Source organism: Maniola jurtina, chromosome 13 (assembly GCF_905333055.1).
Source record: "Maniola jurtina chromosome 13, ilManJurt1.1, whole genome shotgun sequence".
Taxonomy (NCBI): Eukaryota; Metazoa; Arthropoda; class Insecta; order Lepidoptera; family Nymphalidae; genus Maniola; species Maniola jurtina.
Genome location: NC_060041.1, coordinates 8,039,638 through 8,060,099, shown reverse-complemented (window position 1 = coordinate 8,060,099; position 20,462 = coordinate 8,039,638). Strand labels below are relative to the sequence as shown.

Genomic DNA, 20,462 nt, shown 5'->3' with positions numbered 1-20,462 from the left:
AGATTATCGACTATAAACGTAACAGAAGCTGAACAGACTACAAACAAAAGACGACGCTTATGCCATCTATTGGTGACTTTACCAAAGTTTGGCAGCTAACATTCATGGTATCCTATTATATATTTATACTGCCTCTTTGGTCCAGTAGTTAGCTTGGTTAGCATGTCCGATTGCGGACGACGAGGTCCTGGGTTGGGCCAAAAATAGGTTTTTTCTATTATACTAGCCCGGAGTTACGAAGTTGGCGGTTTTTTCACCTCCGCACCTCGGAGAGCACGTAAAGCCGTCGGTCCTGTGTCTGAGCTCTCTCCGGTCGTGTTAGTTTTCCGTCCCATCCGGATATAAGATTGAAAGAATGGAGAGAGCACCTGGTGAGAGATTTGTTAGCGCAGACACTTGTGCACTGTTACGAGTATATCGTCCGCGCAGTTGGCTAATCTCTATGGAGATTGGCCGCCGCACCGTTTACATGTAAAACAATTTTGGGGTTCGGTAGTAAAACAAGGAACCCTTGATTCGTTCAGTTCATCTATCTGACTCTCCATGTGACACACTTATTTTAAAACTTTGACATTTCATTCAGCTTGACCGATTTATTATTATTGTTAGCGAAGCAGTTAGCGCAGGCCAGGAAGTATCCTTCCTGGCGGTGACAACGTTGACCCTTGTATTCTCGTAAACTATTAAAGAAAGTATAGCATTTTTTTCACTAAACGATAATTTATAGACTTTTTGATACCAGAAAGAAAGCGGTGCAATGCTTAGTGCTATTTGGTGCTATTAGGTATATTATTATTAGAAAGTATGACACTTCTAATTCACGTCACAAACTATTATGTAACATATATAACCGAATTGAGGGCGCTGACCGTAGGTAGTTATTTATAGTAACTTTAGCGCTGATTTTTTTGTGAATCATTTTCGAATAATTGTTAAAGAAAACCTCATAATGTTTTCAAACTACATACTTACCTGTTTAACAAGGTGTAGGCCCTTGTTGAATCGGCTAAGTATTTTAAAGTTTAAAATTCCAAGGAAGGTACGTAAAAGTTTTTGCCGACATTCAATTTTCATGTTCGGCAGGTCCCATAGTTTAAAAAAAATCCTATATTATAGGCGTAACGAAATTCTGTAACTGTTCAGCTTTGACGCTCAAATAATTTCCTTATAAAACGACTGCGACAAATAGACTGAGAGAAACCAAGATTACATAAGTGTTCTATTTCTTACTTTTAATTACTCGTAAGAAACAATAAAGACTTAATATCATGCTTGAATAAAAATATTTATTTTGTAAAAAACATATCATTCACATCGCTTTTAAATACAATAGCCATTCATTTAAAATAGATAATCATCAACATTGTCAGCAGTGGTCATGAAAGAGTCTGCGTTTATAATATAAGTTTCGCACAAGTTTCTCTTATCGAAGTCCTCTATTAGATCGTTGTCTAGATGCCGGTTAACGATGGCAGCGCAACGTAAATCTTGTGCTGAGTACGCCAGAGGAGCTTTCAATTCGTACTCTATGACTGGTTCTTGCGAGTAACGTTGCAACGAAAGGCAGTTAACGTGATTAGATGCAGATAACCATGGACGTATAGATATAAGGAGAGAGCGAAGAGGACGTGGCTCTGAATGGTAACGTCGTATTTGCACTATCCTTGCGTAAGCGGCTTCAATGAGTTCGCGTGCATACTGAATCGAGTAGTCTATACGTCCGCGCAGCTTTTGCACACAGAAATATACTTTTTGTTTCCATGAAGAGATCTTCTTTAGCTCCTCCTCTAGATCTTCCGGATTATCACCATTCATGATCAAATTAAACATGTGACGTGCCACCGCAACTTGCAGAGATTCTTCTGTTTCAAAGTTAGCTAGCTTTTCTTCAAATTTTGCAAGAATTTCGTCCGGTGAGCCACCGATGCAGAAAACTTTACCAGTTAAACCTGCAAAGTAAATTTCTTACATTTTAATTCAATAAAAAAGATGAATATAGTTTAATTCGGTCGAATAAAGGTACAAAAAAGATTTACAGGATTTCGAACGTTTTTTCTTAATTTTATTCAGTTAATATAAAAAAAATCTTCCCATTGCAACTAATAGATAGCAAGATCCCACTGCCGCCAGACCTTCCTTATTTTCTAAGAAACAATTAATAGAGTAGTGTAGTGTGTACTATTAACGTACGCATATCTACTAGCTTGTGTCGTGGGCCAATTTAAATAGGTATGTATCAGCTACTGAAAGTACCTATTTCAATTTTTTTTTATTATGATACTCAGGAAATATACCTACATAAAAATCAGCACTCAGACATTAAGAAAAGTGAACAATGTTTTTACGTGCCTTTAGCAACTGATACCTATCGAGGCGAGGTATTAGATAGCAAATATGCGTAGGTGCGATAAAAGTACACACTAGCACTACTCTATCCCACACATTTAGTTTCTCTGAAAATAAAGAAGGTCTGGCGGCACTAGGATCTTGGACCAATACCTACACTTGTTTCTCCAATGCCATGTTATGTCAAATTATGTCTTACCATGATCTTCAAGGATTGCTGCCATTTCCAACGCTACCAAAACTCCACTTTCATATCCAAGAAGATAAAAGCGTTCCTTCAGTTGAGTCCTTTTTAGAAGGATCTAAAAGAAATAAACTGAATATGAATAAGATTGTAGAACTTTTAATTTAGGTGACCGCCTTCTCGTTTGCTAGCTATTTTATTATTTTAATAAAACAAGAATCGGTTCTGATACGATACTGACTGACCTTAGCGTATCTTTGCGCCATTTCTTGGATAGTCTCATGTGGTCTGTCGACGCCAGGCTGCAGTACGAGTGCGGGTAACTTGAGCCGCTCACCAAGTTCACGGAATCGTACGTGCAGTCCTTCTACACCCGGTACTATACATAGGAATGTTTGGCTTACGTCAAATTCGTCATCTCTCTGCAAAATTTAATAAATTTGTAAATATATACAATATACATTTACATAATATTATAACGTACTGGCCAAACAGTCTATTTTTCACCCGAGAGGAATTTCTAAAACTCCTTAGTAGCAGTCGACGTGATAGTGATAGTAAAACTTTCTTGAAAAATTAGAAGTGTTAGACCTAGCGATTGGTCCTTTAAAAATCCCGTGGGAACTCTTTTATTTTCAGAGATAAAAAAATTGATTGTCTGTAAAGTCGGTTTACTGACGATAGTTGAATGTGACAACAAAGGCCGATTGTGCTTCTTTGTCGCTCGTTCCGCGCTCTCGCTTGCACTTCAAGCCTTACATGGAACGCCTCAGAGCGAGGTAACGCCGCATGAGTCATGTTTTTTCGTGCGTGCAGCCGGCTCTATCGAATTATAAGACGTTGTCACGTCAAAAGTAGCCTAATTCCATCCCCCGATCGCAAGCTGCCTCTGAAGCAAACGTCAAAATGGGTTTAACAGATGGCCCGTGAAAAGCTAGCAGTCAGACGGACAGGCCACTTTAGCATTTAAGATACTTCACACTAAAATTAATAAAGGCGAAAGTTTGTGTGTATGTTTGTTATTCTTTCATGCAAAAACTACTGGACGGATTTGGCTGAAAGAAATGGAGATAGATTATATTATACACTGGATTAACACAGCTACTTTTTATCCCGAAAAATCAATGAGTTCCCGCGGGATTTTGGACACCTAAATCCACGCGAACGAATTCACGGGCATCATCTAGTAATATTAATAAAGTATGGATTAGTGATAACTTATTATTAATTACCATCGTAGCACTGGTTGTAAGTGTCGGTACAAACACCATTTCCGTTGTAGCTAGGAGTTCATCTTGATCGACGTGAGAGAAAAATGTTTCCAAATCTTTGGTTTCAGTAAACTTTTTTGTTAATGTCTTGTCTTCTAATTCCCGTATTCTGCAAGAGTTTTACATTGTTTATTTTTATGGATGAATTTCTCCGTGCCAACGTGCAAAATAAAAAGTTTTGACTCAATTTTTTTTATACATTTTGCTTATTTTTTAACCGACTTCCAAAAAAGGAGGAGGTTCTCAATTCGTCGGGATCTTTTTTTTTTTTTTTATGTATGTTCCCCGATTACTCAAAGACCCCTGGACCGATTTGGAAATTTTTTTTTTTTGTTTGAAAGGGTATACTGTGCAGGTGGTCCCATATAAATTTGGTGAAGATCTGATGAATATCTTCGGAGATGGAGAACAGAACTCCTCAATGGATAAGAGCAAATTGCTCGCGATCACTGTAATAGCTTAGTAAACAGTAGGGTTTTAACTGGGCATAGCATATTATAGTACAGTGGGGCCACTAAAAATTGTGAAATAAAAAATTTTCAAAAGAAAAATAAAACCGACTTCAAAAACCAAAAACACTAAAAAGTAGAAAATAATTTTTGTTTAGCTACACATGTAATGTACCTAGGTATGAAGTCGAGCGAACCTAGGTACATTACATGTGTAGCTAAACAAAAATTATTTTCTACTTTTTAGTGTTTTTGGTTTTTGAAGTCGGTTTTATTTTTCTTTTGAAATTTTTTAACAACATGATGTAGGTACAAATTATGTTTGCGAGAGTTGTACGTACAATTTTATGAAAGTAAGTATAAGTCTAATACGTGTATACAAGAATAATTGAAATAGGTACTTACTTTTTAAGTGTTAATAATGGAATGATGGTCTCTTCCAGTAATATATTATGAACATCGCGCAAATAAGCTCGAACAATTTTAGATTTTGATTCATCCATTCCCATATCTTTTAGTGTAAAATCTTGCGGCGTGCCTTTATTGACTGATATATCTATTAAAAATTTATAAATAAATAAAATATATAAAACTAATTAAATTTTTAATATATTTAATTTTTTTAAGTTATTTAATTATTAAATGACTTTATAAGAAATAACTTTTTACCTGCTACATAAGCAACCTCTTCCAATAAATTGCCAGTAGATTTTTTTATATCATGCGCTGCTATAATGCGCTGTTTGTAGCATAATGATTTTTCTATAGCATCAATAGCATGACTCACTGAAAAGTATTCTTTATCTTCAACATTTCCATTCTGTAAAAAAAAAACAAGAAATGCAAGGTCTAAAAAGTTACCTGTTAGCTATGATAATTATTTATGTATAAAAAGAGGTATACAAGTTACACGGCCAACTAAGACACGTCATATTCCACCTCGCAGTAATTTCGCCTTCAACTGAAGGAAGTGAAAATGACATCGTAGTTTTAGGCAATGCGCAATTACAAAGAAAACTAATTGAATACTAAGAGGTACCATCACGCGTAGGTATTCTTTTGTTATTTAATTTAATTTTTATTTAAGTATTTCTATACTCTATGCGCGAGAACGGATTTCATACGCTACGTAACATGAACATAACGTAACATTAAAATGTCATGGGCTGTTGGATATTCCTCGATAGGTGAAAATAAAAACAGACTTACGAATTTTAAAGGCAGTAATTTGATGGTAGTAAATTGGTCGTGAGGTTTTGTTATTTTTATGTGATCGCTGGTCCCCTTCCTAGCATCGATTAATGCGAAATACCTGAAAAGTTGGATTGAGTATTACTTGATATAGCCTTATAGTGTAGATAGTGAATGAGTTTCATAGCAAAGAGTATTTTATTTACCTTATAGACCAGTTCGATCTGCGTGTGGTCAAAGTCAAATTTTCTAAGCATTTCGAAATATTCTCATTTTGCCCATTAGAATTTAAAATACAATATATTCCTTCGATGTTTTCTGGTGTCTTGCTATTCAACAAATTGAAAATGTTTTCACTCCACGTATTCCCGTAAGATATTGTACATTGAACTCCTCGTTCCTCCCAGGACCTGTAAAACGATTCGGATGACACAAGTGTAATTGATACTTTTTCCACTGCGGAAAATGCATCCCGCTCAAAAGAATCATCGTCGCTACTCGTCGCGGAATATTAAAAAATTCCTACAGGATTTTTAAAAAACCCATTTTCCGCAATTTGGTATAGAGATAGCTTGCATCCCGGGAAGGATATATTAAGCTACTTTTTATCGTGGAAAATCAAAGATTTCCCATGGGATTTAAAAAACCTTAATCCACACAGAAAAAGTCATGGGTTATCATCTATTTGTTACGGAGATAGCTTGCATCCCGGAAACGGATAAAGAATACTTTTATCCCGGAAAATCAAAGAGTTTCCACGGGTTAAAAATAAATCAAAAGTTATGCGGATGAAATCGCGGGCATCATCTAGTAACTAAATAATTCTTTATTGAAATAATGTAAATGTCAGGTTAGAATGACAATGGTAAACGCAATTTAATGACGTCATTAGGTACCTACCTTAGCTTAAACAAAAGACTGTTTGATTTTTCGGAGCAATGCAGTGCTAATTTTCTAGCACCTCGGCTTATCAACCTTTCTGCTAATTGCATCCCCAAAACATCGTTCTCTGATAACAGCAGATGCAATCGATCAGCCGAGCAATTTATTCTGAAAAACAAATAAATAAGTATAATAAATACCTACATCATACAGCCAAAATTAGGTTGAGCCTCTGATGCCTAAAATAATAAATATCTCCTTACATCTTGTAAAATAAAAACAATAAAGGATATAACAAGGAAATATAAAAAAAAAGGAAATATATATCACATTCATGACATAAATATGAAGCGAATTGAGAAAATTGAATGAATGAAATGTTGAACGTTTCAGCTATTGTTAACACGGCTGTAATAAGGTCTTACTTATGGTGTGTGTAAGACATATCCTCTTCTAAATGAAGCAGCACTCGGCCGAGATGTTTGCTGCCGGCTTGCAGGCGCACCGCGCGTGCCGCCTCAGCAGCCGGGTACACCACGCGGGACAGTGGTCGGACGTAGCCACGCGCGATTCCTTCGCTCACCATTAGTTGCAGCCTCTGATATCGACATTGAAAGTAAAATCAGCAGGTATTCTGACAAATTCGTCAAAATAAATTTTATTCTGATAGAGTTAGCGAAAAATAGCTCTAACTTTATAGAGCCTAGTCCAGTCAGGCTAGATGTAAATTTCTAAGCAAGCTGAATTCAAAATGGTACGCCTCGACAAACACGGTTAAAATTATAACTTTTTCTTACTTGATGTTGAGGGAAAGATAAATAATTAATTATAAATAATCAGTTTAGTAATCTAGTAAAACAGCTCGAGCTTGTTGCGGAAATATTACTACAAATTCTTCATCATGAAGTGCTTACTTTTAAGTCTTCTACATTTTGCGGTTCAAATAGTGACGAAAACTGCAGTGTACTGAAAGAGACAGCTGCCGACAAATTAACCAGCCCAAAGTTGTAATTTTCAGTGTCCAATAGAAGGGATGTATCAACGATAGATCCAAACGCTTTGCAGCAATTTAATGAAGCCTGTAAATTGTAAAACAGTGATTAAATACGTATTCAATGAGAAACGACAGATCCAAATGCTTTGCAGCAATTTAATGAAGCCTGTAAATTGTAAAACAGTGATTAAATACGTATTCAATGAGAAACGACAGATCCAAATGCTTTGCAGCAATTTAATGAAGCCTGTAAATTGTAAAACAGTAATTAAATACCTATTCAATGACAAAATAGGTATTATCATGTGGAATAAGTTTATCTAAGTTGGCTAAGGCTTTGGAATGAGCTTTGATAGTTCCAATAAGTTTAAGGGATTTTGTGAAATGGTATGATAGTAAAAAGAAGGCTGAGATTGTTGTGGGCTTTTCTCAAACCTGGGCGCGTTTGGAAACCTTGTAGCTTTTGTTTTAAGTTTACGTAATTATTACATTATTACCTTCTAAATTCAACAAATAACAATCAAAAAGTGCCTACAATGGTACCTACTTTCAATAAACGATTTGAATCTGAGTTTATTTAGCCTGACTTGTCCACATCACTGTGGATTAGTTCAGATCTAAATAGTTGATCGTACGTAACAATTTGTTTGTTTGTTGGTTTATGGATGATTTAAATATAAAATTAATAAAAAACTAAAGATTTTTATCAAAACTTTACTACTTACGTTTCTTAAGTCTCCTTTGACTGAATTTATAACAATGTCACAACCTTTTCCATTTGTAGCTCTACGAACCATATCTCTAAAACTGCTGTCTCGAGAGCAACCGATATGATCCTCTAAAAAATTAAGAAAGGGAATAATAATTTCAAACCCACTTTAAGAATCTTCTAACAATATATCCTTTATCACATTATTTCAAGAAAACACCCACCTTTAAGATCTGGGAACAATCTGAGCAAAAACTTTTTTTTCCTTAAGTTGCTCACCGTGGTATAAATATCGCAGTTATGTGCTAGAGCAATAGAGATGATTGCTTGGCCCAAAGCCCCGGTACCTCCATGCACAAGAATACTGTTGTCACGGTAAAAACGACTCTTGAAGCACTGTAAAGATATCCATTCCATAGAAAGTATTATCATCCCAAACAAAAACATTTCATGTGAAAAATAAGAGTCAGTTCGTAACAAAAACTTTCAGCCATTAAAAGTAGTGATATCAAAAATTATGACCAGTTCTTTGCTAGTCTCGGTAAATGGAACCATACAGTTTTATATGGTGTATCTTCTTCGACTACCTTCAAGCTGTCATCGCATTCATAGGGATCCTGTTAAAATGTGTTTAAATAATTTATGTCTTAATATTAACATCGCAGTTTGGGTTGGCTAGTAAAAAAAATAATTACAAGACAGTAGAATGCCAGGCAATAAGCTAGAGGAACAGTAGCAGCGTCCTCCAGAGTCCAATGCTCGGGTACAGGCCACAACAATTCAGGCTTTGCGACGACGCGGGTACAAATAGATTCTTCTTGCACGATACCCATTACACGTTCTTTTCTGAAAAGTAAATTGGCTTGCCGTAATAAATCCATACTAATAGTATAAAACTACATATATTACTGTGAGCGGTCTCTTGCACAAGTTACACGAGTATACCAGGCTTATTCTAAGCCTGAAGTATTCTTTAGAGCGCACTTTGACTAAATGTCTGTTTGTCCATTTGCTTGCTTCACACAGCCCATTTGCTTTTGACGAAACAATAAATAAACCTACTGAAGGTTTCATCTCGGGTAAAGACACTTTTTGTACCGGAAAATCAAAGAGTTCCCACGGTATTAAAGAATCTAAATTCACAAACATAAGGCGTAGACATCATTTATTTGGCATAGAGATAGCTTGCATTTTGGCGACATTATAGGATAGTAGGATATACTTTTTTATCCAGGAAAAAGGATTTATAAAAATACGCAGATGAAATCGCTGATATCATCTAGTGTTACTTATAAACCGTTTCATATAAACAAACATAATTCCAATAAAAATAAAGAGAACAATGTTTTAATTTTATTTACAAAAACATGGTCATACCTATCTGTGGTACCACTGAAGCTATATTCAACTAGCTTTCTATCATTATTATTGTTTTCTGTTGCTGCCACTCGTAATACCTTTTTCACATAAGCATCGTTCAAACCTGCGTAATGAACCTAAAATGGTATAATATGTTCTGTTACAGGTACTTTTGTATCAGAAAAATAGGTCAAGTTTCAAATTGATATAATGTTCATATTTAATACCTTTACTGGAATGCCTTGGTGACTAGACCCTGTCACTTCTATCCAATGCATAGAGTCTATATCACCTAATCTTGTCATTTCCAGTGCCATTTCTTTGCCTTTTGCTATTTTTCCTTGGATTGGTAAGTAATATTCTCCACCCCAAACACCCTAAAAAATAAATAACATAAACAATTTTATGCTTAGATTTTATTTTTATCATTTCATTTTTAAAACTCTCAAAATTACATAAAAAATTTACTTACGTGATCTAAAATACTAACAGCTAAGTCTGTAAACGGCATTTGACTTAAACTTTGTTCTTCGACAAGTTTGTGATTGATAATCACAAGATTGATTTTACGATGATCTTTGTTTCTCCACTTTTTAACAGTATCTTTTAAGCCATCAAAAGCTGGATACGACGTCAATATTACCAGTCTATGTTTTGATGGGAGTGTGGACAGTTGAGTATCAAGTTTAGTAAGGTCAGCTGGTGAAAACATAGTTACAGCACTAGTCCCCGCCGTTACATCAGAAGGGCGCCATATATCTAGTTCCAGACGAGAAGAACCAATGGTATGGGCGCACATAGTACGGTATAGTAGAGAAGGGCGAACGGTCTGCAAATCTGCACACACCTCTTTATTGATCAGCAAAGTATCTCGATTGAGTAACCGGTGTAGCACTTGGCACATCTATTAAAAAAACACATCAATAAATATAATGAAGTTTCGCGTGTCAAGTAATCAAATATTTATGCGACTTACATTATCATCAGAAGCTAAATTCGTTATCATTAGCGCATCAATATCTTCGAAGAAATCATCAGGTTTTTTTGGTAAGTCATCCCTACAAATTTCGAATAAATTGATCTTTATTTCAGGTATATCGTTAATAATTTCTCCAATGTTTGCGAAATTTCTTTGATTTTTATATTCAACAATATTAGCAATATTGATCTCCTGTTTATTTAAATTTTCTGCTAATATTTGCAAAAGAATATACAACGCAGAATTTTCCTGTAAAGAAGCAATCGTAATATAAGTTCTCTTCCTAATTTTGACCAAATTAATTCTTATTTTTATTATTATACTTACATCGAAATTGTTGGTAGAGACATGAGGAACAAATTTTAGTGTTTTTAAAGCAATTTGCTCTTTGTTGATTGATGGCAGGTCGTGGAATTTGATATTTTCAATCAAGACACCACCACACCTAAACGGAATAAAAAAGTTTTGTTAAATTATCCTCCAAATATGCAGATTGTCCTTTTTAAACTTTACCAAGTTGATTAAGGTAAGAGATTCTTCTTTTCTCCCGTCTAATTAGTGAAATTTGTACTCGTTGTAGATCCGATAGTAGACCAATGGGTGGGAATTTATCCTACGACCTTTCGCAATTTAGTACATCCTCTAAACTGTTTCGCTATTATGTTGTAATATTATGTAACTGTCAAGATAAATCTTACCAAAATAAACCCTAGTTGTACGAAATGTGAAGGTATCGTAAAACCGTACCTGGTACTGTCCAACACCTCGCACAGTTTAGCTAACATGACATTGGCATCATCTACCACTAGAGTTTGATCTTGGGTATGCTTCTCAACATCTATTATAATTCTTCTAATAAAATTAGGTTGTGAGACGCTTTCGTGAATGCGTTTGAGCGCATTTAGTTGGATCATGCCGTCAATAAGTGTCACCCAATTGTTTTCCCACAAAAGATGAGCTTTATCTAATGATAAGTTAGCCTTGTGAATACTTCGAAATTCATTCCTAAAAAATAGTTATAAGGTTAAAATTTTATCTGTAGTAAACAATTAGTATTTACTCGCATAGAATAAGGTAATTAGTATAAAAACTCAAAAATATCATGTGATGACACATTTAACACTTACGAATAATTATAGTCCCTAGCGCTCAATAATTGGTAGATATCCTCTGAGTTCAGTAATAGGACTTCCTCCGTCTTAAATTCTTCCTGTGATGATATGTGTTTATCTATTTCACTGATAATGAAACCGGTTGCAACTTTAATGTTGTCATCTAAAACCTGAAATATGTGTAAAACTTATTTTATCTAAGCTATATTTTCCGTTATTATATCTAATCTCTATAATAGCCCAGGGAGAAATCAAAATTACGTTCGAGTGTGAAATATCGAAATGCGCCATATCTGTCTCTATTTCAGCTCCAGTGTTTAGGTTTAGTGAAAGGTTACCTCGAATTGGCCTCTCCCCCGATGCACGGTTATGTTCAGGCGCAGCTGTCTTTGGTCATGAAGTACTGGCTCTGAGTGCAGATGCACGTCGCGGAATTCCACCGAGAGTTGTTTCTTTGGCACTCCCAAGACCATGGCCAAAGTATCCCAAACTGCCACTAAAGTAGCAGCGAAAGGATACGTGTTCTTCTCTAAAATTATTCATCAAGACATTATAGATTTCTCCAAAGAATATAAATAAAAAAACTCGCTAATATAAATATGTAATATTTCCATGCGTCCTGGAAAAGTATAATATGGAAAATAAGAATCTTTTAAAATCACAGTTTAAACGCCTGTACCTCTTATCACATGTCCTTTCAAGTATCGATGGTCGTCATCATGGATGGATAGGACATGAGTGCATGCTGCAGCAGTTTTTCGGTTCGCTGATACATACAGTGGTACATTCCTGAAAAAAAATTGTTTGAGAGGAACTTTGTATTAAATATTCATGATAATATGATATTTCATTTATGATAATTTTGGCTTAATTTACCATGCTTCATTGTGTGCCCATTCCAATAGATGTGATAGCATCGGTGTTCCAGTGGAGACTGGAAACTCTACTTTCGGATATAACGCTTGGATTTGCGGACTGTATCCCTCCATATAGAGACTGCAAATTTGAAAGATGGAATGAAAACTTCGTTACCAAATGCTCACCCTTGTGACAGGTAACATCGTAACAAAATGCCCAAATTTAATCAACAAATGAAAGTTTTCTTAATTAAAAATATCTTACTTTCCAATAGCTTCTAACAAGAACTGTGCATTGTCGGGGTGGCCACGTCTTGTTAGAGGCACATTTTTGCAGGATTCCGGCAGAGAACGCTTGAGGATAGCCTGCAATAAACCATGAGGAGCTATCTCCACTACCACTGCATTTGCTGGGATCAGCCTCGAAGTCTCTTCAAAAAGCACTGAGTTCTGAAACAAAATTTACCAAATTCAGAGCTTAATTCTACGCAACGGATATCATCTTTCATACAGTGAGGGGTAAAATCTAACTTAACTAATGTTTTTTTTGCGCTTGGCTGTGACACAAACTAAAAATATCTCACTGAGTAAATAATGCAATTTGGTAATACCTAACTTTAGAAAATTTTGCTATTGCATTCGAAAACGCCTGACTGAGCAGAATTTAATCCACAGAATAAAATTTTAACACTGATACTGACGGATAACGCACACCATAAACAAGTAGGCTTAAAAGCCTGAAATTTTCAGAGCAGGTTACCCCAAACCCTTAACATTTGAGAAAAACCTGAAGGTTTGAAGGTTGGAACACCTGAGATGTTGCCGTTGGGGACTCCCATCGGGCTAAATCAGATTGCCCACAGGATTCTAAAAAACCTGAATTTGCGTGAATGAAGGTTCGAGCACTATTTAGATAAAATAATTAAACTCACAAGTAAATTATTCGTGTGGTATTCTGCTGACGAGTATTTTGCTATAGGTTTGTTCCATTCCTCTTGGGGCACTGAAGTAGAAACCCAGCGTTCACTACGTGCTTTGGGTGACTTGATAACTTCACCCAAATATTGGAGCAATCCTGGACCTGCTTCAGCTATGTATCGCGAGTGGTATGCAATGTTTGAACACGGTACTTCTTTGGCGAAAATTTCTTTCGCAGTTAGTTGAGCCACGAATTCTTTCATGGTGTCAGCGGGTCCAGAAATTGTACTGGAATCGGGACCATTGTGGCAAGCTACTTCAATCTCTGGTGGACACATTTTAGATATCTGTAACAAAATAATCAATTTTTCTTATCTGTTATTAAGAATGGGTATAAAATACGACTGACTCAAATGGAAAGTACCTGTTGGTAGCCAACTCCGACAGCAGCCATTGATCCACGTATGAAAGGCGTCTGCACGGAGACCAGACCGCGGCTGTATGCAGACAGTATCATTTCCTCCGCGGTAAAGCACCCGTCTGCGTATGCGCAGCCTAGCTCACCCACACTGTGTCCTGTACATATCGATAAGTTGATGAAACTATTCTAAGACCCACTAGCACAAAACTCGTTTAACTAACTGATTTAGTTTAATTTTATAATGCTACCACTTTTTGTCAAGTTTATTCCAGGATTGACAAAAAAAGACAGGGATAGAAAATTTAACATAAAAACATTTAGAAGGTTTGTGCAATTCGACCTAAGTAATTTTATAAACCGCTGGACCGATGACCTGAAGAAGGTGGCGGGGAGCGGGTGGATGAGGAAGGCGGAGGACCGTGTTTGGTGGCGCGCTCTTGGAAAGGCCTATGTCCAGCAGTGGACGCATACTGGCTGATGGATGGATGATGGATGAATTTTATAAAGGGCTTCCTTAAATTAATAATATTATCACCACTATAATAAACGTAATAATAACGTAGGGCTTTTAAAGTAAGAAAAGTTGTACTCTAACAATTACTGTACATACCGATAATTTTGTCGGGTACGATTTCTAATGCACGTAAAATATCGGTGAGTCCAATTTGAATAGCAGCGATGCCGACGAAGGAGTTGAGAATGTTGTCAAATATCGTTTTGTCTGGAGACGTAATTATGTGAACGATGTCCACTCCTTTGGGTTCCAAGACACGTCGGCATCTGTTATTGTGGATATAAGAGAAATTAACGAAAGAGAAATTGTGCTACTGGTAAAGATACTGAATGGTTTAAGGCCAATTCACATCAAGCACGTACACGCGACACGTGCGTAGTGACGCGCGTAAACCCCTAACACACCGGGTCACGCATACGTCCACGCTATAAGCAAGCGGTGTGCCATGTTTCATACAGTTTCATACGTTACAACGCAATGGTACGCGCTACGTCTACGCTTACGCAGCCTGTGTGAACGAGCTATTAGTATCTTTTCCAGTAGAACCATATAGAACATATATCAACAAAGGTTTAAGTTTATACGTACTTTTCAATGGCCGCAGCAAACACAGGAATCCTCATGAGCTGAGCTCCCATACCGGCCCACTGGGAGCCCATTCCGCTGTATACGAACCATAGAGGCCGTGTAGCATCGTCATAATAATTTGCCTTTTCGCTTAGACTTACAGTTTCGTTCTTTTCATTAGTGTCTTTAATACATGAAAAGTTAATAAGCAATGTATTACCTAACTACTAATCTAAATATTTAAAAGCAAAAAATGACTGACTGACTAACTGACGACTGATCTATCACAGCTCAAACTTCTGGACAGATCGGACTAAAATTTGGCATGCAGATAGATGTTATCATGTAAACATTCGCTAAGAAAGAATTATTGAAAATTCAACCCCTAAGGGGGTAAAATAGAGATTTGAAATTTATGTAGTCCACACAGACACACTTACGGGCATAGTCTAGTAATAAATAATAGGACGGATAGATCATAATATTATGGTAAACATCTGTTTAAGCTTACCAAGAAGAATAAATCCTCTCCCTAAATGACCTGCAATTCTGGCCTTATGAATATTATGGAGTAGCGCTATTTCCTCGGCATCAATGGGACGAGACTTTAAATCCTGGAGTATTTTATTCACCGAAGATTCCTGTCTGCCTGATAGGAAAATTAAACGAGGGATATTGGCCTTGTACCGCGAAAGATCCTAAAATATTAAAAAACACAAAAAAATAATATTATTAAAAAGTTTCCTCTTTCTCTACATCGTACATTCCTCATTGGTGAGTCGTGTTTTCATTATCAACACTTCCAAAAAACTTCTGCTCGAGTTTTCTTGGGATAATAACACGGCGGGTTAGATTCTTTCGTATACATGTTCGACTACGAAAACCACATTTTCGCAAACTCTCTCTTCTGGTTTTACAGTTATTATAAGCTGATGTTAATGATAATACACACTCTTTGAGGCAAGGAGGAAACGAAAAGGCCAATATCGGACCTCATGTCTATTGCCTAAGTAGTTACGTACCGACTTCGGTTTTTCGCAATCGATTGATATGCATAATCACAACTAGCCCACACGTTCCTTACATAGATTTATTATTTATTTAACAATATTATACTGATTAGAATTAGAGGTGTATCATAAACATAATAGTTTCCAATACCTTAGGCTTGTAATGACCATTTAAAAGGACATGAGCATTTACTCCGCTCACGGAGAGACCGTTTACAGCGGTGTAAGATCGCCCAAAAGTCTCATGGTCAGTAACAATACGCATGCGGCCATCACGCAAAGCCGCTATGTCTTTTCTAGGCGAGTCACAGTTTAAATTGCCTGCCAACTGCCCAGAGTGATATCCTAAAATGACCTGTTGAGAAAATAACCACTATTATACACTAACACTATTATTTAGATACAAGTTAACCCTTGACTGCAAACTCACTTGGTGGTAAGTGATGATGCAGTCTAAGGAAGCGGCTAACCTGGAAGATGTATGGCAGTTTATATCAAACCCAAACCCTTTGGCTTCTATTCGGCATCGTACTGGAACGCTAAATCGCTTAACGGCACGGCTTTGCCGGTAGGGATGGATTTTAGTGCTGTTTAACTATCAACAAAAAATGTTGATATCTGCTTACCTTTGTAATAGCAGATATTCCCGAAGCAGCTTCGCCGTATCCTATATTTGACATAACACTGCCCACCAAAAGGGGATCATTTCTGTTGTCACAAAACACTTTTTCAAAAGCTTCAAGTTCTGCTTTATCGGCTTCCGGTACAGCTGTAAAAAATATTGGTTTATTTAGACTTGCTTGGCCTTACTTATTGTATTAAGAAAAATCTATATACTTGAATTACAACCTGAACCAAAACCTTCTACATATTCTACGGCTTGTGGCGGTATCTTTGCCTCTTTATAGAAATTACTCATAAAGTTGGCCATGTTTTCAGGATCCCGATAGAAGCCATACCTTGGACCTCTTGTTTCGTCTTGCGTAATAGATGTAAATTCACATTTGATGTGTACGACTTCTGCGTAAATTCTGGAATAATTGAAAATTGAAAATGTTCAGAATATTAATTTATTTATTCATGAACACATTTTAATTTTAAATTAAAATCCTTAGTGGTTTGTATCAGAAACGTTGAGAAAAATTAATGTGTTTCATAAGAGTATATTGGATGTCATCCACATATTTCACGGTTTCTCGCTATTCTGTGGCAGAACTAAGTTTGCATTTGTTAACTTACCTCAGAGCATCTTTAGCTTTTTGAAGAAATAGGACATTGATAGCCTCGGACTTGGCACACCCAGCAGCTTCAGTATCAAACGATTTGGTCTTACCATCCATACTTAACTTCATGAGTCTAAAAGAAAATAATTATTTTGATAAAGATGAAATCTAATTAGATTAAGCGGTAATAGCCTAGTGGTTAAGACGTAGACTTTCTATTTGGGAGGTCGGAGTTCGACCCCGGGCACGCACCTTTAATTTTTCTGAATTATGTGCGTTCTAAGCAATTCATTAATATCACGTCTTGCTTTAACGGTGAAGGAAAACATCGTGAGGCAACCTGCATGCCTGAGAGTTCTCCATAAATGTTCTCGAGGTGTGGGAAGACTGCCAATCCGCACTGCATGCAGAGAGGATACCAGTGCTCAGTAGTATGCCAGCGATGGGTTATTCATGATAACGATGATGATTTTGATACTACTTTAATTCTACACGGCATCGTACCGGAACGCTAACTTATCCCTTGGCGGAACGTTTTTGCTGGGAAGGTGGTAAAAAGCCACGATCGAAGCCTCCCACGAGACCAGAACAGAGGAAAAGATATTATAAATTTCTAAAGTTTACAATTTATTTTTTTGAGATCACAGCGCTCACCACAGCGCCAGGAAAGTAGTCAAAACCTAGTAAAACCTCGGTCGTACCTTCCGTAATGAATAGAGGATTGTGGATGCAAACAAAGACTTGACCCTCCAACGATGGCAGCCTCACACTCGCCGCGGCTGATGGCACGGTAGGCCTGCTCCAACGCCCCGGTGGAGCTGCAGCAGGCCTCGTCAATTGACATCGAAGGTCCTTTGGCGTTTAACCAGTAAGAGATGCGGTTAGCAAACATGGATTTACTGCACCTGTAATGTATGCAGGATATTATTGCAACTTTTTGTACAGACAACAGTCAAAAAACACGAGTGTCCTGCCAAAAGATTTGTATATTTTTCAAAAAAAATTATAGCCAGTTTCACTCGAGACGATCCGAGTTTATGGATAAAGGTTCTAACGATACCTATCCTATCATCCATATCTGTTCAGGAATTTAGTAGTCACATATACATACATGAACCATAAAAACGTTACACTCCTTTTTTTGGGCGGTCATGTAAAAATTGACAACCCAACATGAGCCAACATAATAATTTGTTTAAAATTTAAAGGGCTATACATACCCTGCAATACCAAAGCCTGTCCTGGAACCTGCTACATAAAAGCAAGCTTTGTCAGTTTCCGAGAAACAACTTCCAATGTAGACGCCTATTTTCTTCCCTGAAAGTTCTTCGGGACATATGCCTGTATATAACAAAATAATGTTACCTCATCACATGATCACACTGCATCACATGATCATACTGATATTATAAAGACGAAAGTGTGTATGTGTGTATGTATGCTTGTTACTCTTTCACGCAAAAACTTACAAGATTGGGCTGAAATTTAGAATAGAGATAGAGTATACCTTGGATTAACACATTGGCCTACTTTTATCCCGTAAAAATCCATGATTCTCGCAACGTAAATCCACGCGGACGAAGTCGATGGCATCAATTAGTATGTTAATGAGATCAATGCATATGAAATATTCTCACCAGCATCATAGATAGCCTGATACGACTGCTCTAACATCTTGCGGGCCATAGGGTCCATGTTATTGCCGAGACGGTAGTGGACTTTGAAAAACTGGGCATCAAATAGCTTAAGCCCAGGTACTTTTCCCGTGTATTGTGCTACTTCGGGATGGTCATACTTCCAGCGGGAGTTTTCCTTATTAACTGGGTTGATCTATGAATATAGCACATAAATAACAATCTCAAAAAAAGGCTGCAACTGGATGATTTGTATACACTAAAATAAATATTTTATTTTCAATCGGAGAGAGAATTAACCCCCTTTTTATCCAATTTTGTAAAATTTTTGTCTGTCTGTCTGTCTGTTCACGCACCACCCTGAAACTATTGAACAGATTTGAAAACAACCTGGCTTTCTTACAGCTAATACTCCGGATTAACTTATAGGCTAGTTTTTATCCTGAAAAACAATAGGGTTCGTTTTGGGATGAAAATTTTGGCAATGTTACTCTACTCCGTTAAATTTGAACTGGTTTTGGCAATTCTTTTTTATAACAAAGATTGAAACGTCAGGTTGATTGTGAAAAAAATCACAAATTCCCGCTAGGAGCTCTAGAAAGTTTAAATGGGGATTTGTGGAGTAAAAGTTCACTTCAGTAAATCTCCATCGATGGTGCTTGTCAATGGAGATTAGTGGAATTACCCAAAATTGGTACCTAAACTTCTCAGTGCAGTTCAATATGGTATCATTATCATTCAGAACAGTTCAAAATGAACTGAAAATGAAGTTTATAATATGTATTGTATTTGTAATGTAAGTAATAATTCAAATTTGTATATGCGAAGCCCACCCGTGCGAAGCTGGATATTAAAAATATTGTTTTATCGACAGCCTTTAGTCAAGTACCCTATGACTTTGGCTTCGGTGGTTTCGGACCTAACCGAGGTAGAAAGATCATCCACGTAGATAGATAATAATAATATAAGATCGCATACCTTATTATAAAGAATATCTGATAAGTCCTTCACATTATGGGACTCTGGATATAGACCCGATATTCCAGATATAACAACCTTCTTGCCAAATGTAGTGTCTACTGGGTTTCTTTCCTCCCACGAGGGTAAGTTTTTGGGTGTAGGTGCCATTTCTTCTGCAATGACATGAAACATTAAATAATGTGTTTTACTGAATGAATTACTTAAAGTCACTACCCATATCATTACCCATATTATAAATGCGAAAGTGTGTTTGTTTGTTGGTTTGTCCTTCAATCATGTCGCAACGGAGCGATGGATCGACGTGATTTTTTGCATGGATTTATTTTAAGACCTGGAGAGTGAAATAGGCTACTTTTATCCCAGAAAATTAATGAGTTCCCACGGGATTTTTAAAAACTAAATCCACGCGGACGAAGTCGCTAGCATCAGCTAGTATTCTATGGTTCACACTTCATAATCAAAATATCCGCATTTTATTTTATTTAAATTACAAAAATTTATTTAACTAATAAATAATTAAAAAACTTTACCTGTTAACTGAAGCTTCAGGCTTGGTTAACTAACGTGTTATAAAAATGGGCCAACACTAAAACTCTGTAGCTAGCGCAACAATATAAATAAACTCGTAATACATTCAAATATATTTAAATTTTTACTGAACCGTTTGTATCTAACCTTTTAATTTATAAATATTTTTACAATAATGGAAATGTGGGGATATTAGTTTGAGCAGAGAGAATCGGTTAATAAGTTATTTTATAAAGCTCTAGAGACTTAAATCATTCTATTTTAACCTCCGACCCAAAAAGAGGGGTGTTATAAGTTTGACGTGTGTATCTGTGTATCTGTCTGTGACATCGT

General features: G+C 36.5%; 1 protein-coding gene across 2 annotated transcripts; it reads right to left on the bottom strand.

The window, feature by feature from the left end:
• Positions 1-1,266: 1,266 nt before the first annotated feature.
• On the bottom strand, positions 1,267-20,238 carry LOC123871196 (fatty acid synthase-like). Of its 2 annotated transcripts, none has more exons than XM_045914837.1 (39): positions 20,132-20,238; positions 19,599-19,753; positions 18,621-18,816; positions 18,207-18,324; positions 17,688-17,891; positions 17,003-17,119; positions 16,613-16,794; positions 16,390-16,532; positions 15,915-16,118; positions 15,265-15,451; positions 14,775-14,937; positions 14,283-14,452; positions 13,676-13,827; positions 13,266-13,598; positions 12,599-12,783; positions 12,353-12,472; positions 12,156-12,265; positions 11,815-12,005; positions 11,492-11,646; positions 11,112-11,369; positions 10,692-10,809; positions 10,362-10,613; positions 9,858-10,289; positions 9,613-9,762; positions 9,404-9,522; positions 8,722-8,872; positions 8,251-8,422; positions 8,043-8,155; positions 7,238-7,402; positions 6,749-6,921; positions 6,342-6,491; positions 5,648-5,851; positions 5,460-5,562; positions 4,920-5,070; positions 4,656-4,806; positions 3,763-3,910; positions 2,776-2,952; positions 2,546-2,648; positions 1,267-1,949 (listed from the first exon to the last, which is right to left on the bottom strand). In XM_045914837.1, exons 2-39 carry the CDS (start codon positions 19,746-19,748, stop codon positions 1,342-1,344), a joined length of 6,978 nt encoding a protein of 2,325 aa, XP_045770793.1. In that variant the 5' UTR covers positions 19,749-19,753; positions 20,132-20,238; the 3' UTR covers positions 1,267-1,341. The 2 variants fall into 2 exon arrangements, with proteins under 2 accessions (XP_045770793.1, XP_045770792.1); XM_045914836.1 differs by having other exon boundaries at positions 18,207-18,327; positions 18,624-18,816.
• Between the last annotated feature and the right edge of the window lie 224 nt (positions 20,239-20,462).